Source organism: Apiospora kogelbergensis (assembly GCF_038363985.1).
Source record: "Apiospora kogelbergensis strain CBS 113332 chromosome Unknown utg000007l_segment0_segment0, whole genome shotgun sequence".
Lineage (NCBI taxonomy): Eukaryota > Fungi > Ascomycota > Sordariomycetes > Amphisphaeriales > Apiosporaceae > Apiospora > Apiospora kogelbergensis.
The window spans coordinates 2,489,029-2,514,104 of record NW_027117424.1 but is presented as its reverse complement, the minus strand read 5'-3'; the positions used below and the strand labels follow the sequence as shown (position 1 = coordinate 2,514,104).

Below are 25,076 nucleotides of genomic sequence, written 5' to 3'. Positions count from 1 at the left end.
CCATCTTCCCCATTCAACTTAACTGCTTCAGGTAGTCAAGTATGGGCGCTGCCGCTGCTTGGTCCGTCACAATCCTCTTGATGGCTTCGGTCAAAATCGCCACCTTCTTCGTGTCGGACACAACAGCCCGAACCAGAGCCTGCTCCGTCAACGCCCGGCGCACCGCGTTCTCCTTCCTCCACTGCTCGAGCAGCCGCTTCGACAAGGCCCACGACCCTTTGTCGTCTCGCGTCCTCTTGTACAAGATCTGCGCCGTCATGACGGCCGCGCGCTCGGCCTTCATGGTGAGCTGTGTCTGTGCCTCCTCGAAGCTCAACCAGAGCACCGTGTTGGTCTTGTCCTCGTTGCCCAGCATCGCCGGGTTCGATTCCCCGTACCCGGCGGCGGGTTGCGCGGCGTAGAAGTAGATGTGCCGATATGCCTGCGTCTTCTTGTCGCTGTAGCTCATGGCGTAGATGATGTCCCGGTTCATGGCGGTGACGGTGCCGTTGCTGTTGCACCTCACGTAATCCTCCTTGGCCATCTCGCCGTCCACCTGGATCCGGGTGTCGAAGTTGAGATAACTGTTCGACTCTCGGCGTCAGCTTTACACTCCCAATAAACCAGACATGGGAGGGGATCTATCCCTAGCGTCGCCTGCTTACAGGGGCTGGACTACCACGCCCGTCTCTTCCTGCGTCTCGCGCATCGCGGCATCGGCGGCGCTTTCGTGCAAGTTCCTCCGACCCTTGGGGAGTTGGAATGACTCGTGCTTCAAGTTGTAAAAGACAAGGATTTCGCATCGACCCTCCTCCTCTCTGATGGTGACAGTACCGAAACTCATCATGAGACTTTTCGGGTCATAACACTTCGCTGTATCGTTGTTGGTTTTCCAGTCTTCGACAGTGTACCCCGATGTGTTGGCCTCGTCTATTGGCCACTTCTGGTCAAGCCTCCCTTTTACCTCGCGGTACTCTTCAAGCCTAGTCTTCTCGCTGATGGGACCCATCCTTGCCGGCGTCCACGGATGGAAGGGGGTGGTCAGTGGCGCCACGAAGGTGAATTTCGAATAGCTTTTAAGCAGAATTCTACGCCTGAAGTAGCTGGATGTGTGCTGGTCTTTTATCCCGGACAGACAGCTTCTAGAGTCAGCATTCAATAGAATCAAGCCAGTGTGACCAGGCAGCCCCCAGTTGACTAAATGTTGAAGCAAGTGATAGGTAATGACTGGACGGGAGCCGGTCAAGCTGAGCTTTATATCCTCGACCCTCAATAAGATTGTGCGAGGCCACAGTAAGTGATTGACCGAGAACTGATGATATACCCTCCCCACCCCCTCGCTTCTCCACGACGCTGGAAGACAAAGGAGCTGGCGTATCCCTTGAGACGTGTAACCAGATGGGGAATGTTGACACTGGTCACGATCACCATAACTTCCAACCGCATACCATTTATACATGCATGTTCTGCCCTAATGGGAGCTTCAGGAATGATTTGTAGCACTCTGTGCTTTATGAGAGTTATCAGACGGAATCGTCTCGCGTGAACTCACCGTCCCAAATCCAGTCATATTGGTTGTCTGCTGACAATCGTTTGATCAAGTTGAAAGAACCTTGTGTTGCTCGGTGATCTGCACAGTAGCACCTACGCCGTATGAGGCATGCCCATCGCTCTGTGACGCAGTGAATGCTTCAGAAGCCCAGTAGCCCCTCAAGATACCGATCACGCCGTCTTCGTAGCCAGTAAGCTTGAAAATCCAATAGAAGTAGAAGACCACGCATGTAGAGGTCTGTAATCTAGCCGACTCTCTGGATCTATATCTCGCTATACTTTACTATATCTCGGACTGTTGAAGTGTTTTCCTGCTCCCAATGCCAAGGCTTACCCTGCATCATACCCCTGACCAATACCACCTGAACTAACATTATCGGGTTAGATCAGGCACCTCCGTCGGCCTCAACAAATTGGACGATGGTCTCGATATCTATGACCTCGAAGGCACCTAGGTGCCACCCCAGTCCGACCTCTTTGTCTTTGGGCGTCCGTACCGCCGTGCCGAGCATGTAATCCGGACCAAGCGAGCGGAGGCAAATATTGGCGTTGTCGGCTTTATCCCCCTCGAACGTGACCTCATGCGCCGTGATGACCTCCCCCGTTCCGTCGGCTCCCTGCTGAAAGGCACCACCCTCTGCCGTCACCGGCTCTGGCGCGCGGACCTTGACAAAGTTCAGGTCGCCCAACCAGGGGCCAGCAGCGCCTCGCCCGTCATCTTGACGTACGCCTCGCGCAGACACCACAGCGCATAGAAGCGACGGAGCTTGGCGTCGGCGACTTTTTCGGATGTGGTCGGACCGGATCCCGAGGCAGAAACCGACGCTGAAGCCTCGGCGGAGAACTCGCGGCTCTTGAGATAGGCCGTCTCGCCGCGGCCGAAGACATCGGAGTGCATGTCCACAAAGTAGTCCCAGCCCTCGTCGCGGACCATACGCTGATCGCGGTCCCGGCGCTCGCTGACGCAGACAACGTCCACCCCCACATCCGCCGCGTCCTCGACCGCCTTTGCGCCCTTGGAGGACGTCGCCACCAGCGCCACGAGCCCGGCCTGGTGCGACACGTTGAATTGACAGGGCTGCCGGCCGTCGGCCCCGACGTAGATGGGCTTCTTGTTGGCGTCGCGCGTCAGCTTGGTGGCGGACCAGGGTATTCCCAGGGTGCGTGCCAGCACGTAGTGCTTGAGCAGATGCGAGGCCAGGCTCATCTTGGCGTCGCGGACGAAGAAGTACTTGAGCACGCCCGCGCGCTCCTCGGGCGTGAGGAGGGCAAGGGCCCTCGGTGCCTGGGAAGGATGACGCGGGGTTAGCTTCCACTTCTTGATTGGACATTTTTCAGACCAAATGAGGCGAGCAAGTAGGTAGTCCCTACCAGGGAGAAGAAGGGGAAAGAAACCAAGGGACTGCCAGCAAGGGAGATAGAATGGTGGAGCTTACGGCCTGCTCAAGATCCTTGGTCTTGGCTGCTTGGGGCCAGAGATGGCGGGTGTCTACGAGCCATTGTATGACGGGAGAGTTTGACGAAGCCATTTCAACCTGCTCTCTAAGGTCTGTGTTGGAGCTGAGCGGTGGCTGTTATATTTTGAGATGACAGAAGGGTGGAAGAAAGATTCGAGCTTACCCGCTTTCCGAAGTCCGATTGGGGAGGGAGAGAGAGCATGTAAGCCGGAGTGCACATGGCGGATGGACGGGGTGGGGGCGGCATCTGCTTATACACGAATAATAATCGACACACACCCACGCCCACCCACTAGGCGGACTGTCCCGCCAACTAGTTAGTATTTTCGAGCTTCAACACACCAGGACACTTGGATAGGCAAGCCAACAGTTCTCATTATTAGGGGTATCATCTCTCTAGGCAATTGAATAGAACCGCTTCCCATATTCCTCCCATATTCCTCCCAAGTTCCTCTCAAATTCTTCCCATGCTCCTCCCCTGTTCCTCCCATGTTCCTTTCATAATCTTCCCATGTTCCCCCACCGTCGCTATCCCAGCAGTAATCCCAGCTTTCGGCTCTCAGCCGCTTCGCTCGCACTCCTCGCGAATCATTTGATTGATCTCTTCCCCAGAAAGTAACTTAATGTGTGAACCCCCGCTCGAAGAATTGTTCCTAAGAACAGCCGGTGTGATGTTGTCCATGTCGCTGCTGATGCTGCCGGACTCCTTGGTACTGGACGGGGGCGTTGGGCACTGGGTTTTGTCGACATCCGGTAGCTGCTTACTGTCGTCGGATTTGTCTTCGTTTTGAGAGCTGGCCTCGGAAGGTGAGATGTATGGAAGCTGTTGCCGGTTCAGAGGCCTTGCCACCTGAACATGATAGACCTTTTGCTTCTTGACGCGCCGGATATAAGTGAATCCACCCATGGCGTAACTGGTATCTGTGTCGTCTTCTTGTCGGGCTCTCTTCCGGCTGCCGCCGGCTTTGGAACCCTCGGGCTCGGGCTCGGTATCTTCCGAGTCGCTCGGGTCGTTTGGGTCGGATGGAGGCAGTGGGCGGCGGTCATAACTGTAGCCCTTGGGCCTCCACCCATTCCACCCATCCATTGAGGCGTAGAACCTTTCTTGCTTGTCTGCTTCTGTCAAGCCCTCCCTGCGTTTGAGTCGCCTGAAATACTTGGCGGCATCCTCGATTCCTCGGCGAGTGGATTGGCTAGGTGTGATAGCCATCTTCGTTGATTTCTTTGGTTGGTAGAAGACGAGTAATGACCGGATAGTATGTGAGGGTATATACTAGTCCGTCAGGTTTCGAAATATGTGTTGACGCAAAAAAAGCTGTACTTGGATGGACTTATTTAGGCTGGAGTAGTGAATAATCTTTGAAGAGTCGTAGGTTACCCGAGGGTAAAGTAACAGTAAGAAGAAGTTGGTTGAAGTAGTAGGTGAATCCAAAAAGTGAGTAGGATCCCTAAGAGTAGAGTGAGAGTCAGAAGAAGATGACTGAGTTGTATAGAAAGGAAAGTGCAAGTAGGAAATGCGAGTGTGGGATGACCCGAATATATAATTCGCTATGTAGAATACACTCTTGCCTTTCTCCGGTCTGATATAGCAAGGTTTCGAAAATAGCAAAATCTGATCAGAAGGACCTATAGAATCTGATTTTGGCAAGGTAAAGCCAACTGTCGGGTGCCTATTTTGGGACGTGACTGACTGTTTAGGGGTGTCACTTGCCTGCTGTACGCCAGCCGGGTAGGGACAAAAGAAAGACGACGTGGTGAGCCGTGATCAGTATGAACCTTGTCCGTCCCAGACTGCAACAGCGGCCTGCGGGTCCCCTGACGAGATACACCTATCAACTTCGGCTGTGTGCTTTCGGGTCATTATGTCTGCTCTGACGCCTCGATGCCGATCAAGGGGAACATGGGCTCGAGAGACATGAGCAACGTGTACCGGAACTTCATAAAGGCGGGCAGAAAAAGCAGCTAGAGAGGTGGTTATTAAATAAGGGCGAATAAGACTCTGAACAACCTCATTGTCCTAACTGGTTATGCCAGAATATGATGCCGGGTGGCTGGCCAGTGGGCAGGCAGCCAGTATGTTGGAAAATCAGACTTTTGGTGACTTCGAAAAAAAGCACCAAACGCCTGACGCAGTATTGTTGCTAAGAAGAAGGAAAAGTAAGCGATCGTCTCTCTATCGTTATGATTACTACCGATTCTTCCCCGAGGTCAACACTGCTACCGCTAACGCTAGTACGTGATGTTAAGGCTATCCTAGAGCTGGCAGGCATCACCATCCGCTCCCAGGCCCTCAACCTGCCAGAGTTGCAGAGCGAGACCGTGCCGGCGTGGGAGACAGGCCAATTCGGCTGGAATCCCATCTTTGAGTACGAGGGCGAGACGTACGCAAATATAGACCCTGCGGGCACCAACAATATCTCGCATCGCTCCAGGACTCTCAACTGTGCGAGCCTGGATCGAGGAGGACATGAAGGAGGTGGGAAGAGACTAAGCCACACACTCTCTTACCAAAAGGCAACGGGCTAACGGGGGAGCCCGTCGAGGAATATCCCGTAACCATCATACATAGTGCGAGAGCCAGTATGAATATATTGTCTTTCATATGCACGTACACGACCTCACATCCTCACTCCTCGAACGCAACGCCAGTCGAGGCAAAGAAATATTTCCACTTCGCATACCACACGGCGAGACAATCATTCGACTGCCGAACGTATATTATAATGGTGTAGGACGATCTACAAGTAGTATATCTAGTTGTTTCAGGCATGCCAGACGACTGCGTTGGTGCGAGTTGCTGGACGTGAATAAACTCGCGTATATATCGTCAAACAAGATAATTATTGGCCTATTCGGTAGAATGGCTGACTCTTCGGGTCCTTCGTCGGGACAGCGATGCCGGAGCTTCGATAGTGAATGCAAAGACTGTTGTTGGTGCAGGGTCTTCATCTTCCGCTGGCGAATTGTCCTTTTCCTCGGCATTCTTGTCACTGCTGGCTTTCTCTAGTGCCTTGATGTCAGTGTCCTTCTTCTTTTATGGTCGTCCTCAACCTTGTTGACGGCATTCCCATCACCATCAACTTCGACAACAACATCCTCCTTATCAAGACTGCCGTCCTCTGTGTATATCCACATCTCGTACAATTCGCCCCGGAACAGCCCAACAAGCCAAACTGAAAATACCACACCAGGAACAAGATATAGTAGAGCGGGCTGAGCATGCTTGAAGACAAGAAGCATCATCAGGGTTACCATCATGCCAAGTAGATAGCCAATCATAGCAGCATGAAAATAGGTCTTGGGGAACTTTGCGGCCTTCAGCGCAGGAGTAGTAGAGATGGTTTTTCCCCACAGGAAAGCCCCCAGGCGCGTAGTCCAAAACCAATTACCCCATTGGCTCTTTGGGTTCACATAGTCGGGTCTCACGACTATTGGCTGTGTCTGAGTACTGATGACAAGCTCACCAGAATTTGCATCAGTTGTCTTGAGGTCTATAGGGACCTGCTTCCGCTGGCGGTGATAGTATAGGAAGTGATCGAATCGCAAACACAAGCCAACAAACATGCCTGGGACAACGATGTCACCGAGTCCAAGCATGCTGGCCTTGGTTGGGCCCTCAAATACCAGCTTGATAGGCACGTCGAGTTTGGTAGCTACTGTGACCATGTACGGACTGAAGATAAAGGTTAGTGGCTATGATCCAGGCGTTGAAGGCGGCTAGTACTTACGTGTAGAAGACCATGTAGATGTCGTAGAAAAAAAAGACCAAAGAGGACACAACTGCCAGTCGTAAACGTGGTGGGGGACATCATGATGATGCCTGCGTATGAGAAAGCATAGCCCATTATATTCGACAGCATCACAGACTTCGTAGTGTGATAGAAGATGTTGGCAAGCACAGCCAGTACAACCCCCCAATATATCAAGGAACTTGACATGGAAGCTCTCTTCCACGAAGGGGAGAAATGTGAAATTAATTCTCCACTGCTCCTGTATAATGAGCCGAAAGACCCATAAAGAAGATGAGAAGCTCGACAGTTTCATTCTGGACAGGTAACCACCCGGTAATGGGGATTGTATTGCTGCTTCGTAGATGTACTCTCCTGATTCAGAAATACGATACTGAGAACGTTTGTCGTTATCAAAGTAGAAGATATTCCCATCACGCGCTCTCCAGACCTCAGGAAACACCATGCTGGACATGAGTTGCAAGCCGTCGGAGAATAGCTTGCCCATACTGGCTAGCGACATGACGGAGAAATAGACACCGAGTATCTTGTTGAGGATAGCAGGATCTTCGAGCCACTTGATCAGATAGTAGAGACCCACGAGCACCATTCCGGCCAAGATGGGAAACATGATAGCATCAGAAAGCAATAGACCCTGGACATACTCGTCTTCGCTGCTTTCATCAGTCTTCTTGCCATGCCTGCCCTTCTTCTTCTTGGGCAGCCGCGCGCTAGGTGGGCGTCGTAGCGCTGCTTGTGACGACACGTAGATGCATGCCATAGCAGTGCCCACAATGCGAACTTCAAGGAGCAGGAAGTCTCGGTTATTCCATATCGCAGCAGGCCACTGATACATGGATTCTACCAAGGTGAGGTTACCGGTGAAGCTCAGGCCTTCGGCTGCAACAGGCGACGTTGCATTCGCCATGATGTGTGATTGACCCGGGGCGTTGGGGGATGATGCAAAGGAGGATTCTAAAGAAAGCAACAGAGAAAAAACAGACTGTGCTGCATTTCAGAGTCTCGAAGCTGTAGTTGACAAAAGCTCTTCTTATGAGGGCCTGGTATGGAAACCTCCCGCTCAAGAATTCCACACCTGGCAGGCAGAGTTTCAAAACGTGGCCAAGCCAGAAAAGACCAGCGAATGCTGCTTTGACGGGACCGGAAAGCCGTGATTCGCAGGTCCCAGGATGGCTATGCGTAACTCCGGGTTGCGGAAGTAGATAACGTCAAGTAGATCTGACAGATGCCTTTACGCGGCTAGGTAATGCTTGTGTGCGGGCGGCCGAGAAAGAAAGATGTTCGTTTTGATCTGAATCATCCACCAACCAAGCTTGTGCAGGGTGGAGCAACCAGAAGAGCAACCGCAGAATTGTACAGTTGACAGCAAATGCAACCAAAAAGTAGTGAATACTCGCAATCTTGGTCTCGAGACGCGAAGCAAGGCAAAGCTCTTCTATCCAATAAACCAAAGAAGAAGAAGAAGAAGAAGCAGAACGAGTACGTGGCGCGATGAGTTCATAGTTGAGGCCCTATACCTGTAGCCTTGCCTAAGCCATTCTATCCTTTAGCGGTTGTTTGCAGCCCACCCGACACCGTCTTCTGCCCGTCCTCCAATCCATGCACGCCCGACAATTTCGTCATTTTTTGTCCCGCCGCGATTGGACCCCTGCCAATCAATCACGGTACGACCGCTTGTTTTTGCTGCTCGAGTAGGTGATAGCGCAACAGGATCGAGCCTCAAGTTGCACGTGTACAAAGGTCACAACGTGCAGACATTTGTTTTCCCCCTCCAGAAGCTTGTACCTGAACACAAAGGTTTCGGGTCGCGGCAAGCAACATCGCCAACCAGTCAGTCTGCCAGTCTGTCATACACGTGCTTGGCCCTCACTCCCTTCTTTCCATTCCTTCGTTACAAGTCACCGCCAGCAGTAGTGACAGAGACTGCATAAAGCAAAATGGCGGCCAAAAGCAACACCGTCCTGCTGGAGACGACCATGGGCTCCATAACCGTGGAGCTGTACCGCGACCACGCCCCGCGCACGTGCGAGAACTTCGCGCAGCTGTCGCGGCGGTCGTACTACGACGGCGTCATCTTCCACCGCATCATACCGGGCTTCATGGCGCAGACGGGCGACCCCACGGGGACCGGCCGGGGCGGCAGCAGCATTTACGGCGACAAGTTTGAGGACGAGATCGCGCCCGGCCTACGCCACACGGGCGCCGGCGTCCTGAGCATGGCCAACGCCGGCCCCAACACCAATGGTAGCCAGTTCTTTATCACGCTGGCCCCGACCCCCTGGCTCGACGGGAAACACACCATCTTCGGCCGCGTCAAGAGCGGCATGGGCGTCGTCAAGCGCATGGGTCTCGTGCGCACAGGGGCCGATGACCGCCCCGCCGAGGAAGTCAAGATTCTACGTGCTAAGGTTCTGGAGGAAGGGGCCGCTGACGAGTAGAAGACCGTTACACAACGCGACCAACCAGCTCTCCAGTAGCTAGTATGATCGTAGCCGAAGCCGCCGTAGCAGAGTTAGCAACGCTGATTTGCAGCAGAATGATCCACGTATCGACTTGGCGATCGGTCATTTGGGTATACCTTGAAGAGCTACAATTTTAATCACCACAAGCCGGAGTTTGGAGTATCATGTATAGAGGAATGTGCCACGTTCCAGGCCGGGTCAGAGGAACGGTAACGTCAAAAGGATATTCATTTTGAAAAGTCCGCTAGAATTCTTCCCCTTTTGGGGGTTCTAGACTGTAGTGGCTGATCTTGGATGTTACATATGTGCAATGACGCCTTAGTAATACACGCTGAAGTGTGATGATGAGTTCTCGTCTCAAAACGCCGTTTTTCCATGATGCAAAAGGTATGCCCAACCGAATGACTGCCGGCACAACATGGCCGTCGAAAGCAACAAACCCCTGAACCCCAAATTCATGCAGAATGTCGCGTAATACAGAGTAGTAGTTTGTGGTCGAAAGTGATAGCGTCGCTGTGTCACGGAGACATGCAACTGCCGAGACGTTCGAAAAAGATGAAGGGTATGTATGGAAGGGGAAAGTCGTACTATACAACAGGCGGCGAGGATAGGGTACCCGAGCTTTCACTCTCACCATCATCACCACCTCCATGACCAGCTCCGTTGCTCTTCGCTGTTTTACCATTTTTGGTAGTGCCGGGCGATGAGAGCAACGGCTTCGAGACCCCAAGTTTGAGCTTCTTTGCTGGACTGGCCGACTTATTGATCTTTTTCTTAGGTGCGACTTCCACGGTCGAGCCCTCGGCGTCGTCGTCATCCACTTTCTGCTCGACGCTCAACAGAGAACTGGTCTTGACCTTCTCCTTTTTCAGTCCGGATCCACTACCACCCTTTGTCTTCAATATGACTTTCTTGGGCGGGTTCGAAGCGCTGGGTTTAAGCTTCTTCTTCTTGTGGGAATCGTTGTCTGTATCGTCATCTTCCACGTCGTCGCTGTCGCGCTTTTTAGGACTGCTGGCTCGTGATCCAGGCAACGGGGTACCCTTCTGGCTGTTCGGGGGTGTCCCGTCACCCTGACTTCCATTGTGGTTACCGTTACTGCTTCCGTTGCTAATCTTCTGCGCAGCTGCACGACTGGCATTGCGACCGCTGTTCCCGATACAAGATCCCATGTGATTGTTCAATCGTGTGACTAGGATGCAGCGCTTGCACTTGACGCAAGTGGCCGACGGGAATGAGAGTACATTCGGCGGTCGCGATGCAGCGCCTCCCTTGCCCCCGCCGCCGTCCTCAGGTGTCGGGGTTGCGCCGGGTGTGTCTTGGGGTGTGGTCTCGACCTTCTTCTCCATGTCCTTCTTCTTTTTGCCCCTGCCTGGACCTTGGGCAACCCATGTCTGGCCATAGATATCGTAGCCGGGCTTGTCGATGTAGGGATGCTTCTTGCAGTATATTATGCTGGGATCCGGCTTCCTCGCTCCCTTTCCATCAGTTGGGTAAAGGAGACGGGGTAGGTAGCATCTCGGGCAGAGAATATCCTTGGTCGTCTCCAACGGGTTGCCCTTGAGCAGTGTTCGGCCCTCATCGTAGACTGCGGCATCCGTCTCTGCCTTGATATCGGGTCTTGACTCGGTAGTGAGAGATGAGTCTGAGGCATCGGAAGCCAGCTTCTCGACACGTATAGCAGCTGTCGCGGCACGGGCAATCTTCTCGTCTCGATGTACCTTGATCAACAAATCATGAACAATATTGTATAATAAGTCATCAAGGACAGTGTGTGTCTATATGGTAATAACAAATGGTTAGCGACAGTTTTTGGCATTCAGCGTTGTCCCGTGGGAGAAGCGCGCGCGTGCGAGCGTGTCTGCGTAGTGCGGGTGATGCCGTGGGGCCATGTGCAAGGCAGGCCGTCGAATGGCAGGATTAGGTTGCAGGTAGGACAAGTGGTGGGCAGATGCGTGGAGGCAGGGTCGTTTGAGTAGTTATTAAGTAATGTGAAATGAAGGGAATAACTTACGAGCTTGTCCATGCTGCCGGCATCATCAGCGGCCTTGATGACGCCAGCCTTGCCGGTGGTGGACGACGACATTTTTGCGACAGAGAGCCAGGTTGTGCCAAAGGACCGCCTGTCGATGAAATGAAGTGATCGGTTGGGGAGGATTGGATTCAATGAAGATTTCCAAGCCTGGGTTTTGAGCCGGGAAGGTTTTCCTTAATTCCGCATCAACCAACCAATCCAATCGATAACGCCAACTTGAGAGTCTTACCGGGGGAGAGGCTGGATTAGGTAGAGGATGTAATGTGAAAGTAGCTGGCCTAACCTTGAGGCTCAGCACGCAGCACAGACGGGATCGATGGCCAGGGCTGCTTGCTGCTGGCAACGAGTGATCCCAGCTGCAGAATAATCGAAACGATAGCCCCTGTTAGAAAAGCCAAGTAGGACTGGTTGCTATTCTGAGAACATGTGTTGGACTCTGGGGTCCGATGTCAAGTGACGTGACAAGATTAGGTTGCGAGCAGGCTAGATGAGAGGAAGAGACTCTTCAGCTTTGGCGCGCAAGGGTCAAACGTGGTGCTGGCTGGGTCGCTGGGGGTGAGTCGGGCGAAACAATAAGTCAGGATGAACCGATAGGTTATGTAAGTTGTTCCCACTAATGTCGCGAGCTGAGTTGAAGTTTTAGGTGCCTTGTATCGTCACCAACGATTTCTGTATTGTAGTTAGGTAAGCTGTGGGTGGGAGCTGATTATTCGGCAGTCATTGATCGGGATTTCGCTGACAGGCTGACATTGGGAAATTGCCATAAGAAAAAACCGGCCTCGCGAGTCCGACGAACAAACGAACGACCTGCAGTATTCTGGGCCGAATAGAACAGCTCATTGCTTATTTCCTCCGTGTACAGGTCAAACAATCAGAGACTTCCCGTCAGAACACAATAGCATCCTATGCTCCGAGTCGCTTTATTCTTCCACCTAAATATAGAATGCCTAATACCTGACGTTTGTTGAAAGCTCATATCTTGCTCACGTGTGTAGTGTATTGTGCAGGAAGAGCTGCCATAGTGTAAGTGAGGGAAAACCATCTTGCGAGCTTCCAGCACTGTCAAGACATAATAAGCAAGTCAAGCTTGTCAAGCCCGTGTTTCGAAGGGTCGCAGGGACAGGACAGTATAGGGATAACAAGTTATGTAAGTATACCTACGCAACCGGATAACTCCGCCCAAAGGCCTATTTCCTGCGAACGATGGGGCGACCACGCCGCGACCCCACGAGGCCTGGGCCCCCAGCGATTCAAGCCGCGCAAGCCAAGGGCTCTATCTGTCTGCATGCCACTCTCACGATCAAGCTAAAACTAAGCTGCATTTATTTACATACCCATCCTCCTCCTCGTCCTACTCCTGGTCACCTACTTACCTGGTTCGGTAGGCTTCTTTCTCCTCTTCTCTTTCTTGCCCGACCTGTTTTTCTTATGCGAGCTGCCACTCGTTCAGCTCCCCTCCTCGTCTGTTTACCTACACGCAATGTCGCTCCCTTCGCACAATGGCGGGCAGTCGTCGATCCGTTCTTTCTTCCAGCCCAAACAGCCCACGTATGCTGCCCCTCCATCCGCCGCCGCCGCACCACAAGCAGCTCCCCAACAACCACCGCAGTCGCACCAGCAGCAGCAGCAATATGCCGCCCCAAAGAGTAGCCAACCGTCTCCCGAGCCCGTAGCAGCAGTCAATGCGGCACTATCGCCAGTCGCCGTCCCCGGGGCGAAACCAACGCATCACCCCAACATCACCATCTCGCCGATCCTGCCGTCGCACATCCCGTCCCTGCGCCGCATCACCGCCCGTCTGCTCCCTGTGCGGTACTCCGACTCCTTCTACGCCGCCCTCTCCGATCCCGACTCCTCGGGCGCATTCTCGCGCGTGCTCCTCTGGACTGATGACGACAACGACGGCAAGCCCACCGTGATCGGCGGTCTCGTGTGCCGACCCGAGCGGCTCTACCAACCCCGGCCCGACGAGCCCTTTGTCGACGCGATCCAAAACGCCCTCTACATACAGTCGCTGGTGCTCAACGAGCCGTACCGGCGTCTGGGCCTGGCGGGCGCCCTGCTCAACGAGGTCTCAGCTCTTGCGGCGCGCGACCCCCGCTGGGCCTGCCGCACCGTCTGCGCCCACGTCTGGACCCAGAACACGGAGGGCATGGCCTGGTACATGGCGCGCGGCTTTACTCGCATCGACCCGCCCGTCGACGCCTACTATCGTATGCTCACGCCCAACGACGCCTGGATCGTGCGGCGCGAGATCGGCGGGGGTCCGGCGGCGTGCTGGACATCCTACAGCAGCAGCAGCAGCAAAACAATATCAATGGCCAGGCGGCGATGGCTATGGTGAATGGGAGCGAGACAGCTTCAAGGGCAACGCCGGCTGTGGTGAGCTTCACGAGTGCGTCACCACTACCGTCCCCTGGTCTACCTCCTCCCCCTTCTCCAATGGGCGGTCCACCGAGGCCCGGCCCGAATCCCAACTCGGCGTCTGGCCAATCCTTCCAGAATGCGCGGCCCGAGACCGAATGGAACGACCTGCCAGCCGAAATGTCGCGGACCCTGGCCGTGCCGGGCAGCAGTGGCGTGAGCTCGGCCGCCAGCTCCCGGAGTAGCTCGACCATGCGCAAAAAGCGGGATCGGGCCTACCCGGCCGCTGCATTCGGAGCCAAGTAGTATTGACTATCACGAAGTAAGAAAGGGTGGTGGCTATTTTGCGGACCTAATGTTATATACATACATGACTGTGTAGTCTGTCATGTCAAGTGCTGGTATGGTATGCCTCTTTCTTGAGGTTGACGGTCTAGAGTTGTTATTGGGAGGTATTCAAAAAAGGAGTTGGTATTAATTAAGCACTACTAGAGGTTTTTCTTTCAAAATGCACGAGCAGTCCATTTACTGGCAAGATGATTATATAGATGAAAATGCCGTCATACAGAGATCTTATGTGCCACGATCAGCCAGCTTCTGGTTTTGGACATGTATCTTCAGGCTTGAGTTGAGAACATCATGCTTCACATTTGGGGGCATACAAGAACGAAGAGGCAATGGTAATGATTCTTAGTTTTCTAAGAATATGCAGGTTGTAGATGAGGACCTTATCCGAACTCTTGTACCCTTTCCGTCCTTCGCCAGTATATCACTAAGAACAAAATATCCCTTGACAGACCCCAGAACTCCGTACCCGTGTGCATATTACTAGCCTCGGTTCATGAATTTCATCAAACGTTTTTCAAACGCGGTTGTTTCTGTTCGCCCACACATTTTTCAAGTTCGTGTTCAGCGACGTCGAAGGGGTTTTTCTAGGCCACCGTCGACGTGCTGCCGAAGCTGGGCATTACCGAAGACACCTTCTCGGCGATGCTGGCCAGGATACCGCCCGTGTGCTTCTCCATGCCAGCAGCAACGAGGGCGATGAGGGCGGCGCCCACACCACTGCCATCCTTGGCAATACCGATGCGGATTCGCTTGGCGCCCTCGGGGCCAATGCCGTCGATGACATTGAAAGCTTCGTAGATCATATCGCGGAAGTACGGGTAGTGCTCGACAAGACTTCCATCCACACCGATATCGATAGGCTCGTCGGTGCCATCCTTGAGCAGACCGCTCTGGAGCACAATGGCACCGATGGCGACCGCTGATAGTCTTGCTGCGCGACGTCCGACTGCGTAGGCAACGTCCTTGAAGGCACGCGCATCTTCTAGCGAAGCCGCGTAGATCTTGAGCTCCTTCTCCAGCTCCTGACGCAGCGTCACGAGGTCAGGGGTGGTGTCTGCTCCTGCAATAGAGAGGATAGAGCTATCGAGACCCCACTGTTCCCGAATTGTCGACTCTGGGCCAATGGTAGTGGTGGACTTCCAGTCATTCTGGCTGGAGTTCTCATCCTTGAACAATGAAACGCTGGGGTTCTGGAGCATCTCCACCACCACAAGACGTACAATCTCGCCCAAAAACATTCCCGAGACTCGCTTCTCGAACATCTGGATTCCGGGGTTGACGCTCTTCTGATCGAGCAGAATGTCGTAAGATGTGTTGGGGAGGACATTCAGCTGGTTGTCGAAAGAGCCCCATTCCGTGTTGACAACCATATCGCCTGTCGTCTTGTCATAATCGCCCGCGACGGGCTTCTTGATGTTTGCGGCCTTCTCGACGTAAGCGCCGTTTGTGCCGGTGCCGAAAATGGCACCCAGAAGAGTGCTCGACTTGCCCGGCGATGTGTATGAGCGAGCCATGAGAGTGCCAACCGTATCGTTGACCAAAGCTGCAACCTTGACAGGCAGGCGCAGCTTATCTAACTCTGCCTGCAGGAGGGCGCAAACGTCCTTGCCAACGGCGTCCGGAATATCGAAACCCTTCGTCCATCGAATCAGAGTACCCTTATTAATGCCACTTTGCTGGACAGGGAAGCTGAAGGTGAAGCCTAGCCTGAAGATGTGTTCGTCCTTGAAACCCTCGGGGGTGCTCACTGTGTTCCGGCGGCGAATACGCGTCTCGAAGTAATCCTCGTGGTGCGCCCTCAGAAATTCCTCGATTTGCTTAGCAAGGAAGCCGAACAGATCCTCTGCCTTCTTTGCTACCATGAGCTCCTTGGGAATGGCGACTTTGTTGTAGGTGAGGTTGAAGGTTGTGTCGCCGTTGAGGTGAATCGAGCATACTCGGAAGTTTGTGCCACCTAGATCAACCGCCAAGTACAGGCCCTGGGCAGTATAATCAGCTAGGCTATACGTTATTGTTATGGATTTCGGGCGCAGCTCACCTTCTCGGTGCCGTTGGGAACACCGGTGACGTAGGTCGGGATCTGGCTCATGCTGGTCCCATCCTTTTCTAACCCCTCATCTAAAAAAAGAAAACGTATGTGAGCGAGGCAGCCAGCAACAGCGAATCATGGAGCTTACTCATTTGGCGCAGGAATTCCTGCACGCCTTTGTTCACATCTGCATCTGTGTAGTCGAACTGCGCCGTGATGCGCTTCGTCTCCTCGACAAGCGCCATGGTGCGAGGTCTGGATATGGGAGGGGCGGTGGGAAAAGGTTGAGGACTTTCACAGACGGGCTCTCGAACAACTGCAGGAGGAGAATAAGTAGTTCGAGTAAAAGGTTGTGAGGTAAATATGCGTGAATAATGAGACTTGGCGTCAGTGAGGAAGAGCTGGACGACCTTTTTAAGTATGGAGGGGTACCAGTCAGCACTTCAAATACTTCATTCTCTTGGACGGTCGATGTGTGTGTGACGAAAGCTGATGCGGGGTGTGGAGCAGCAGTCGGGTTGCCCTGGAGCTAGAAGAGTTGAGGGGGGCATTGGAAGTAACAAGAAAATAACTCGTGTGATCGTGGACTGAGCGGACAGGCTTACCAGGACTAGAATCAGGAAGGCCAAGGAAAAGAAGTGAATAAATCGCAGAGAGCTCTGGGTTGCCGGCTTGCCTGGTCGGGCCTTCTCGTTCTGAGGAGTAATTTCGGAGCTCTTGGTGTCACAACCGGCTCGAGTGCGAGGGTTGTCGCGCCATTCGGCGCCTCGCCAGCGTTGGGACGACAGCTTGACGACGGGGGGTGGTTGAGGGACCAGGGAGAATCGCGGGGCTCCTCTCTCTCTTCTCCAGTGGGGATATCGGAGTGTCCCAGACTTGTGGATGGTGGGATTGCTTGCTTGCAGCTGGCCTTCCTCGTTTCCTCGTGCCGGTCTTGCAAGGGAGCCAATGCGTGCCCAGGACAAGCAGCCGAACGCTGTAGGCCTACAACGGCTGCAGCCAATCAACGGCGTCGCTTCCTAGGCTTTTCCCCTTAAACGGCCCTTCTGCGCTCGATAATTAAGCCGGAGTCGAGTCTCAGCGGAGCTGGGATGAGGTCATTCGATCCACCTGGCACGAGAAAAAAAGTTCGTGGGCCAGATTGGGTACGTACTGCCGGTCCAAAGTGACCAAGGAAAGTGATTGCGGCACGGCGGCCTGCAGATGTTGTCTCGATGTCGTAGGTACCCGGGCAGCCCGACGAGCTGGGTTGGAAGTCGAAGGATGTCCTCCACCTGCCTGTTTGACCTTGAATGCGGTCGTATGTCCCTTCTGGAAAGAAAACCCCAGAGTTCCCCAGTGCAAGCAATTATTGGGGTTTCAACATGAGTAAGGACGTAGTAAGCGATTGGGGGCAGTAATGCCGATGGCCGAGTCGTGCTGAGTTGGCGGACCCGTGACCTGGAGTGCCTCTCTCTCGAGAGTAGGTACGCAAGAGATTTGATGGGCTGGCTCCTGAAAATGAAAGGATACGTTACTCCGCTCGAGCCCGAATCACTAGTTTCTCGATTATGAGGAGAGAATCGTTCCGCACTAATTTCAGAGTGCAGGTGACAATGTCGACTTCACGATCCTTGACCTAGGTTGAGCAGACAAGCCTCGGGATCGCAACGGGCAAGGAGAAGCGAATCGGCAAGCGGCTTCCCGGGGGTTTGGAAGTCGGAGTTGGATCGTGAGATGTCAAACGATGCACGCAAGCAGGCTGATGGGTTCAAGCAAAAATCGAAAGACTTAACGATACATCATTCTATGAAACAAAATGACCAAAGGGCGAAAGGGACCTGGACTGGGTGATGGTATGTATGTATGGTTCGGGGGGAAAGTGAATCTGGGATCAAAGAGTTGGTCATCAGAACACACGGACTGGGGAGGAAGAAGTGGCCACGATGACGGTGAACGAAATGGGTTGAGAAGGTGGCAGAGAGGTGGGGGGACTATGCCAAGTTGGATCAGGCCAGCCACACAGGGGATGGGATTGATGAGAAGAAAGGCACGGGAAGGGGAAGGGAATGGTCACGATCGATACCCTCGTCGACATTAACACAGTTAATCGTCCAGTTGTTATAATAATATAAGCAGCGTGTGGGAACACACATTGTAAGCAAAGGAGACGCCTCGGAGCCTTAAGCGCAGAAATTGGGCGGATTACTAGAAATTTCTAGATAGCATGCAGGATAGGAGAAAGGCCCCATCGCTGGTGGGAAACTTTACGATATGATTGTCCTGTTGCTCTTTGGACGGTTTGTTGGCGTACCGCGCGCCTCTCTGGTTCGCGGTACGACAGGAGGGGGCGGGTCTGGCTCTATCTAGTACATAGGCAAGATGAGATGCAATCGACGGGAACGGGACGATCGACGAGACTGCTCGCCTTTTCTCTACAGCATCTTGCCAGCAAGTCATTTTGCCGATCATTATACTTACTATAGGTCAGTTTCTATAGGCACGCCGTTGACTTGTCTGTCCAATAGAATAACACGTTCAACTGTTTGCTGTGTCCACTTCAGGTAGTCTGGACTGCCTAAGTGTTAAGTGTTCTGAGCCGCAAGCATGGCTTGCTTGTGCATATGTGGATGGAACACTGGCATGCCGGTCCTTCTTGGCCTTCAAAAAGTTACTCCGGTCAGGTTTGGCTAATTTCCATCATGAAGGGGCAAATGCTTGAAATTCCATAACGCTGAACGAACGATGCACAACATCATCAGCTGTCCTTTTTACCGATTTCCTGTGTTGCCAAGGCTTTTCTGGCATCCGTCACCCAGGATCACTTACAGCCAGTCACCGTTAAACCCCTCTCAGAGGAAAATGCAATGTAACGAACGCAGTTACTTCAGTACATATACTAACTCTACTTACATCAAAACAATCGGCTTTTGGAGCCCAGGCTTTTTGGGTCTTATCTCTTCAAGACATGCTGCGCCTATTGGACAAGGTACCGCCGAGAAACAAGGAAAGCCACCAGAAGCAATGATGCACAAGCAAGGAAAACGTGGTTTCGGTGTGCATCGCCTGTCCACTGATTGTTAGTCACACAGCATGATTGACTATATATCAATTATTGCCACCACTACTAGTTTGTGTAAGGGATGAAGGGCTTGATTCCGGGGCTTGCTTACCTTCGACGTCCAAGCTGTGGGCGACCACCACGAACACGTTGAGCGGGAACCGCAAGATGCTGTAGACACGGCCGCGGATCCCGTCCTCGATCAGCTCGCTCTTGAGATGCGCCATGCTGGGGAAGTAGGCGCCGACGCAGCCCTCTAAGCAAGCACAGGGCCCAGAAGAGGAGGTGCTCGTTTTGCAGCATCGCGGCCAACGACAGACAGCAGGCCACAACCAGCGTCACCGTCATAAGCATGTCGGTCGTGCTTTGCACCGTCTTGGTCGACGTCTGCAGCGTGAAGATGGCCGATCCCGTCATCATGGCGCACATGAAGCTCGAAAAGATGAGCCCGAACGGCAAGTCATCAGTGGAGCCCACCTGCGAGCGGGCGCTCGCAAGGGCCGCAGACCAGAAGAAGATGAACAGGTACATCGTGCCTTCGAAGACACACGAAGTGATGCCTAGAGACATAATCTTGGCGTCGCCTAGAATGGCCGAGAGGCCGCTCTTCAGGTCCTGCAACGAAGTCTGCTCTGACGATCGCTTTCCGAAATTCTCGTTCTAACAGACATGTCAGACTCTGCGGTCGCTAAGTTAAGGGGTCTTCCAGTCTTCCATACCCAAATTTTCGAGATTAAAAAAGCCGCGCCAACGCAGCACAGGCAGGATGCCATGAACGGCCAGGTACGCGTGCCAGAATACGTGACGAGGACATCGCCAAATACCCCCGAGGCAATGGCGACCATGCAGCTCAGCGTCGTCATGTTGCCGAATACGGTGCTGAGCTCGAGGCCGCTCGTATGCAGACCTTGCTCATGGTACGTCGAGATCATCCAAGCCTCAAACACACTGAACAGCAACGTCGTCGAGACGCCGCCGGTGAGACGTCCGAAGAACAGCACGAGCAAGCTATCGCTCAGCATGGTCAGGCAAGTGATCATGTACAAGCCACAGTACACTAATGTGTTACATTTTGAGTCAGCTTCAGTTCTCATCTTACGGCATCATCAACTCGAAGTCTTGTGACACTTTGCTCTCATGCTGATTTGCCACTTTTACGTGAACCAGCCCAAGACATAGCAAAAGAAGGGGGATCAGCCACTCACAGAGACACGCTCGTTTCCGCCCAAATCTATCAGCCAGTCCACCAGCAAAGGAGGCGCTGATCCCCCCGATACGAAGCCAGCAGCATATAGCGCTGCAACCATCTTCTCGGGCAAGTTCTTCTCGTATTTGTAGATAGCGTAGATATGAGGTCCCTGTCGACACAGAAATCAGCAATCGGCCCATAATACCCCCCCAGGGGAAAGACCTCCATCTTCGCTCCCATCTCATCAACGCCAGGTGCTGTGCATACCTGAAGCCAGTCTGCTGCTACGGCGAGCGCATACGGCAAGAAGAAGTTGAACTGGAATCGTCGCGCAGCTCCGCCATCTGGTCTCTTCTCTGCAGTCTCAAGGTCGGCCGAGCCAGCTAGTGACAAATCAATGTCCTCCTTCGTCTTCTTGTTGCTGTTGCTGTTGTATTGGCGGTAAAGTAAGTAGCCATTGGTGGCCACGAATACAGCCAAGTTCAGTTGGTAGAAGTCCATCTCGGCGGTAGTGGCAACGAGCGAGCAATCGAAAAGAAAGATAGTGTTGAGGTTTCTCAAATCCCGTAGTATCTCCAGGGCAAAGCCTTAGAAGTGTTGTGAACGAGAAGAAGACAGATGCTAGGAGAAGCAAAATATGACGCAGACTTGGTCAGCTCATCCTCCATCAATGTTGAATGCACGACTGTATTCACCAACCCAGGAGGCCCGACGAAGCTAGCGCCGCCATCATCTCGCACAAGGCGTGTTATTCTTATGATATTCGATTCGGTCTGTCTCACTCCCAATGCAAGGTTGTCCTGTCAGACGCATTTCTCGTCTCCAGCTTATGCCCCATGGTCTCCGTTGGGCGCCTGTCCGCATTCCTGCTGCGGCTCTGCAATGTACCAACAGCGCATTTCTTGGAATCAGCTGACTCATATGTTTTCGTCCATAGCTTCGTCCGTATATGGACATTCCTTCCCTATTTAGAAAACGGCATTGCTGGCGTGCCCACTTTGGAGCCCGCCAAGGGTGAGATGACCCGCGTCACAGCCCCTCGATCCCGTTCTTTCTCCGTCAGAGTGTGATGAGTTCTTCCGGTGGATGATGCCATTGAATAGAACAAACATGTACCGCCAGTTTGCATTCAATCTAGGTGCGCTCCAAAGGGGCACATATTTCTATTTCAATAGTGGCGCTGCCTGGCCCCTGGTTGCTTGACGTAGGGATATTCTGGTTGTACTGAGGTTGAGACAATGTCTGTCCATCATTTTCACCTCTGCCACCATTATCAAGGGTTAATCTAACTCGAGTAACCCAGGTAACATATTCGAATATTTCCGCCTTCATCAGCTGAGGCCCTCCTCGTAAGCTGAGTGCATTCATTCACAGGCCTACCTACAGTCCTTCCCCTTCTTCCCTTCTTTCTCTCCTTGTTCTTCTTCCATTGCCTTTCAGCCCACTGTCGTCACAAGAATTTAGTGCACATACTTCATTCTGAATCTTCCTGGTGTTTTCCACTTATTCGGCATGGCTGCCTCAAGAGTGCATTTTATGCTGCTCGCAGCCGCTGTGGTCTTGCTCTTTATTGGCATTGCTCACCAGCACGATCACGTAAGGGAGACATTGAATAATGCATGGCAGGCCAGCAAGGGCAGCGGCAGCAGCCCGAGCGCTAGCCTAGAGCCCGAGGGCCATGGGGTTGTAGCCCCTGGGACGCCGTTCGTCAAGAGGTAAGAAGGCTTCACTCGTGCCAGACTCCCCGACAAACAGGCCCGCTCACAAACCATGATATAGCAACGCCCCGAGCTTCCACGAGATCGCCTTGAAGCACGGAACAGACAAGGTGACGGACCATCACTACTGGCTCATGTACGACAAGTACTTCCCCGCCATCCGCAACAGAAAGTTGAAGATGCTCGAGATTGGACTCGGTTGCGATATGGTAAGTATCAGTCTCATTTTGTTCTCTTTCTCGGGGAACACAAAGAACATCGAACTGAGACCGGAGAAAAATAGAATTACGGCCCGGGAAAATCCTACTACACCTGGCTGGAGTATTTCCCTCACGTTGACCTGTACTACATGGAATACGACGCCGCGTGCGCGGATAAATGGGCAGCGGAGACAAAGGGTGCGACCATCTACGCTGGCGACCAGGCAGACAAGGTGTTCTTACAGAAGTTCATCGACGAGACCGGAGGCGATTTCGACATCATCATCGACGACGGCGGACACACGATGAACCAGCAGCAAGTATCATTGGAGACGCTCTGGAAGATTGTTAAGCCGGGCGGCATGTACTTCGTCGAGGACCTTCAGACATCCTTCATGCAAGCTTACGGCGGCGACACCATGGGCGGCAAGGACCCGAACAAGCACACCATGAGCAAGTTCATCTACGAACTCATTGACGACAAACTCCAGGGCGACGGGAAGCGACACGCCATCAGCGCCGAGATGCGCGGCATTGACTGCATGAGAGAGGTGTGCTTATTCCACAAGAAGGAGCTGGGGACCTAGAGGAAATGGGTCAGCAAGGCACACGATAACAACGTGAGGTGATAAGGGGTAATATAGCTGGTATTGCTGAGAGAGGAAGAGGCAATCCGGTTAAGGGGGCCATTGTTGCTGTACAACACCTATACCTACTAAGCCCTGAGTTTCCTGGCAAAGAAATGTGTGATCTCTGGATCTGTTGTTCAAGCCTGCACCGTGTGATGCTCAGCAGAGAAGCGATATGGTCCATTTTATTGGTTCGGAATCCGGGTCAGATCTGCCAAATACTATCTTGTCTCCTATCTGAGCAAGCCTAGGACTAAGAGCATTGTTTACTCTGGCATGCTGCTGACCCGCCCATCTTAGTCAGATGGCCCATGAGAGTGTTGCGAATTAACGGTGTTCAACGTCTATGATTCCCGTTCCTTCAATGGCGTTAGTCAAACTCCTGTTCCAATGGGTTACACACGCGACAGCCATGTGTGCAAAGAACCCATCGTGGCGGTTGATTCGTGGATGTTCCCAACGGAGCAATTTCAATGTTGCAGGCGCGCCTGGCTCGCTTCATGTACTTCATGTTGCAAACAAGCAGGAGAGTCGCGTCCATCTTCGTTACCACTATTTGTGGTCGCATTGCATGTGCCGGCGGGTGTCGATCACTTGCAGTGCACCGCTTTCGCCCCCATTCAGTAATCACAACTCCCATTTGTAGTATGTTGTGACAGCCCTCGTTGGGCCAGGCGGTTTGGGGGCTATCGCTGCCGCCGAGGGAGTACTCCCTCCCCTGAGCAGCCATCTTGCCATGTGGCAAATTCTGCGCCATTGTCGAACCTGGCCTGCGAGATGACGCCACTGCATATTTCGTCTATGAGCGAGGTTAAGCGCGTTAGACCGCATGATTGAGTCAAACTTCGAGAAGTTGGAGCTGAGATGTAAGCCAGTAGACGCCATCCAAGCTTACTTCGCAGTCCTCGGCGTTGGTACCTCAAACTTGCGGCATGTTAGTAACATATACTCCATCGATCGATAGCAACGTAAATGCTACCCTATTAAGAACATATGGAAGTCCTTCTAGGCTTTTCGCTTCATGGACATGGAGCTGACGACTGGCAGTGGAATCCGGATACATAGATGTGCTTCTGCTCCAATTATTCGGATATTCCTCGCAGCCCATTCACTTTACCTACCACTCCACTGCTGCTAAATGGACCAGCTAATGCATGCTAGTTAGGAGTGAAGAGACGGAGGATGGGAAGGGGAATGGTCAGAAAATGGAGAGAGCTTCAACCCCTGTCAGCCTGCCGCGCTCGTCTATTAAGGGCGGCAGGGGGAGGCTCAGCAGCCCAGCTGCCAGCCTCGGCCATCCTCAGCCATCCTTGTCTGTCAGAGTGGGTAATATTAGCACCAAAGGATCGCAATAGAAACAAATGCGTTTATTCATTGAGCGGAAGGTGGGTGTTCGAAACCAATCCTGCCCAAGAAAGGGCAAACTGGGCACTGGGGGAAGCGAATCTGGTAGGCAGAAACGACTGCATATTACATTCCGCTTTTATGGATGGAAGGATTGGTTGAGCAATGTTGGGCATCAAAAACTCCGACCCGGGACGGTGGGACGAATTATCTCAAGGGCAAAGCATCTCTGTGATCCCTACCAGAGCACCAGCCCTTCAAACCTGCCTACTCAAGTCGGCTATTAATCCTTGGCCGTATCGATTGTGATCGGAGACATGCCTGTCTTTCCTACACCCAAAACCACGAAGATCCGTGAACAGAAAACCCCCAAAGAACATGGATATACTTCGTGATATAGAGTACAGATATACATACAATATTGAGCACCTAAACAATGCACATCCTACCCCACATTTTGGCCGTAGGTCGTATTTCAGCTCTCTGCGTCGAGTGTGGATTCTGCAAACTAGGATTTTGATGATTGCAGCATTTCTAAAGAATGTTGGCTTTCGGAGATATCAATAAAAGATAAACCCTCTATGGAGCACTCCAGTCGATACTGTTGAGTTGCATAGGACTGTTCGACCTTCTCGCATCCTCCATCCTCCGCGGATGTGAGGCGGTGAGATGGTTGAGACCGGTACGCAGTAGAGGAAACAAAAACCCAACACTGACACATCGTACATGTAGTAAGCCGGGCTAGGAAGTAAGAGCGACTTGGCATATAGGACTTTTAGTAAACACTGATTTACCCACGAAGACCCTAGATTTGCAGATTCGCATCCTTCCAATCTCCATACTAATTGGAAGCACTTGCCTGGCTGCATTTCCCCTTGATACAGACAGACAGACGTCCATCCTGCCTCCAGATGGATCAACAGTTGAGGTTTTCGATAAGGGCAAGCACAGCTGCTGTGTATACTTGTGTATATGGATTCGG

The 25,076-nt window shown here is 52.8% G+C and overlaps 11 protein-coding genes across 11 annotated transcripts; 4 read left to right on the top strand and 7 right to left on the bottom strand.

Moving 5' to 3' along the window:
* Nucleotides 1–13: 13 nt before the first annotated feature.
* On the bottom strand, nucleotides 14–988 carry PG998_011156 (uncharacterized protein; the record flags this gene model as incomplete). Its single annotated transcript, XM_066877972.1, has 2 exons — nucleotides 14–563; nucleotides 645–988. 2 exons carry the CDS (start codon nucleotides 986–988, stop codon nucleotides 14–16), a joined length of 894 nt encoding a protein of 297 aa, XP_066727026.1.
* A 928-nt stretch (nucleotides 989–1,916) lies between these two features.
* PG998_011155 (uncharacterized protein) lies at nucleotides 1,917–3,059 on the bottom strand (the record flags this gene model as incomplete). The annotated part of the gene is made up of 3 exons (XM_066877971.1): nucleotides 1,917–2,195; nucleotides 2,255–2,815; nucleotides 2,967–3,059. 3 exons carry the CDS (start codon nucleotides 3,057–3,059, stop codon nucleotides 1,917–1,919), a joined length of 933 nt encoding a protein of 310 aa, XP_066727025.1.
* A 487-nt stretch (nucleotides 3,060–3,546) lies between these two features.
* PG998_011154 (uncharacterized protein) lies at nucleotides 3,547–4,197 on the bottom strand (the record flags this gene model as incomplete). Its single annotated transcript, XM_066877970.1, has 1 exon — nucleotides 3,547–4,197. The coding sequence occupies one exon, from the start codon at nucleotides 4,195–4,197 to the stop codon at nucleotides 3,547–3,549; it is 651 nt and encodes a 216-aa protein (XP_066727024.1).
* Nucleotides 4,198–5,168: 971 nt separating this feature from the next.
* On the top strand, nucleotides 5,169–5,513 carry PG998_011153 (uncharacterized protein; the record flags this gene model as incomplete). Its single annotated transcript, XM_066877969.1, has 1 exon — nucleotides 5,169–5,513. One exon carries the CDS (start codon nucleotides 5,169–5,171, stop codon nucleotides 5,511–5,513), a length of 345 nt encoding a protein of 114 aa, XP_066727023.1.
* A 322-nt stretch (nucleotides 5,514–5,835) lies between these two features.
* On the bottom strand, nucleotides 5,836–7,643 carry PG998_011152 (uncharacterized protein; the record flags this gene model as incomplete). Its single annotated transcript, XM_066877968.1, has 3 exons — nucleotides 5,836–5,997; nucleotides 6,039–6,660; nucleotides 7,087–7,643. 3 exons carry the CDS (start codon nucleotides 7,641–7,643, stop codon nucleotides 5,836–5,838), a joined length of 1,341 nt encoding a protein of 446 aa, XP_066727022.1.
* Nucleotides 7,644–8,673: 1,030 nt separating this feature from the next.
* On the top strand, nucleotides 8,674–9,174 carry PG998_011151 (peptidyl-prolyl cis-trans isomerase-like 1; the record flags this gene model as incomplete). Its single annotated transcript, XM_066877967.1, has 1 exon — nucleotides 8,674–9,174. One exon carries the CDS (start codon nucleotides 8,674–8,676, stop codon nucleotides 9,172–9,174), a length of 501 nt encoding a protein of 166 aa, XP_066727021.1.
* A 611-nt stretch (nucleotides 9,175–9,785) lies between these two features.
* On the bottom strand, nucleotides 9,786–11,284 carry PG998_011150 (transcriptional activator; the record flags this gene model as incomplete). Its single annotated transcript, XM_066877966.1, has 2 exons — nucleotides 9,786–10,976; nucleotides 11,213–11,284. 2 exons carry the CDS (start codon nucleotides 11,282–11,284, stop codon nucleotides 9,786–9,788), a joined length of 1,263 nt encoding a protein of 420 aa, XP_066727020.1.
* Nucleotides 11,285–12,713: 1,429 nt separating this feature from the next.
* Nucleotides 12,714–13,903, top strand: PG998_011149 (uncharacterized protein; the record flags this gene model as incomplete). Its single annotated transcript, XM_066877965.1, has 3 exons — nucleotides 12,714–13,497; nucleotides 13,559–13,628; nucleotides 13,693–13,903. The coding sequence occupies 3 exons, from the start codon at nucleotides 12,714–12,716 to the stop codon at nucleotides 13,901–13,903; spliced, it is 1,065 nt and encodes a 354-aa protein (XP_066727019.1).
* Nucleotides 13,904–14,529: 626 nt separating this feature from the next.
* PG998_011148 (glucokinase) lies at nucleotides 14,530–16,414 on the bottom strand (the record flags this gene model as incomplete). Its single annotated transcript, XM_066877964.1, has 3 exons — nucleotides 14,530–15,924; nucleotides 15,984–16,063; nucleotides 16,123–16,414. Coding segments are annotated over 3 exons (1,767 nt in total), but the record flags the coding sequence as incomplete, so codon positions are not given.
* Nucleotides 16,415–18,930: 2,516 nt separating this feature from the next.
* PG998_011147 (uncharacterized protein) lies at nucleotides 18,931–20,704 on the bottom strand (the record flags this gene model as incomplete). The annotated part of the gene is made up of 6 exons (XM_066877963.1): nucleotides 18,931–19,019; nucleotides 19,127–19,268; nucleotides 19,345–19,674; nucleotides 19,734–20,071; nucleotides 20,216–20,372; nucleotides 20,471–20,704. 6 exons carry the CDS (start codon nucleotides 20,702–20,704, stop codon nucleotides 18,931–18,933), a joined length of 1,290 nt encoding a protein of 429 aa, XP_066727017.1.
* A 1,011-nt stretch (nucleotides 20,705–21,715) lies between these two features.
* On the top strand, nucleotides 21,716–22,708 carry PG998_011146 (uncharacterized protein; the record flags this gene model as incomplete). Its single annotated transcript, XM_066877962.1, has 3 exons — nucleotides 21,716–21,918; nucleotides 21,983–22,130; nucleotides 22,205–22,708. 3 exons carry the CDS (start codon nucleotides 21,716–21,718, stop codon nucleotides 22,706–22,708), a joined length of 855 nt encoding a protein of 284 aa, XP_066727016.1.
* Nucleotides 22,709–25,076: the final 2,368 nt, after the last annotated feature.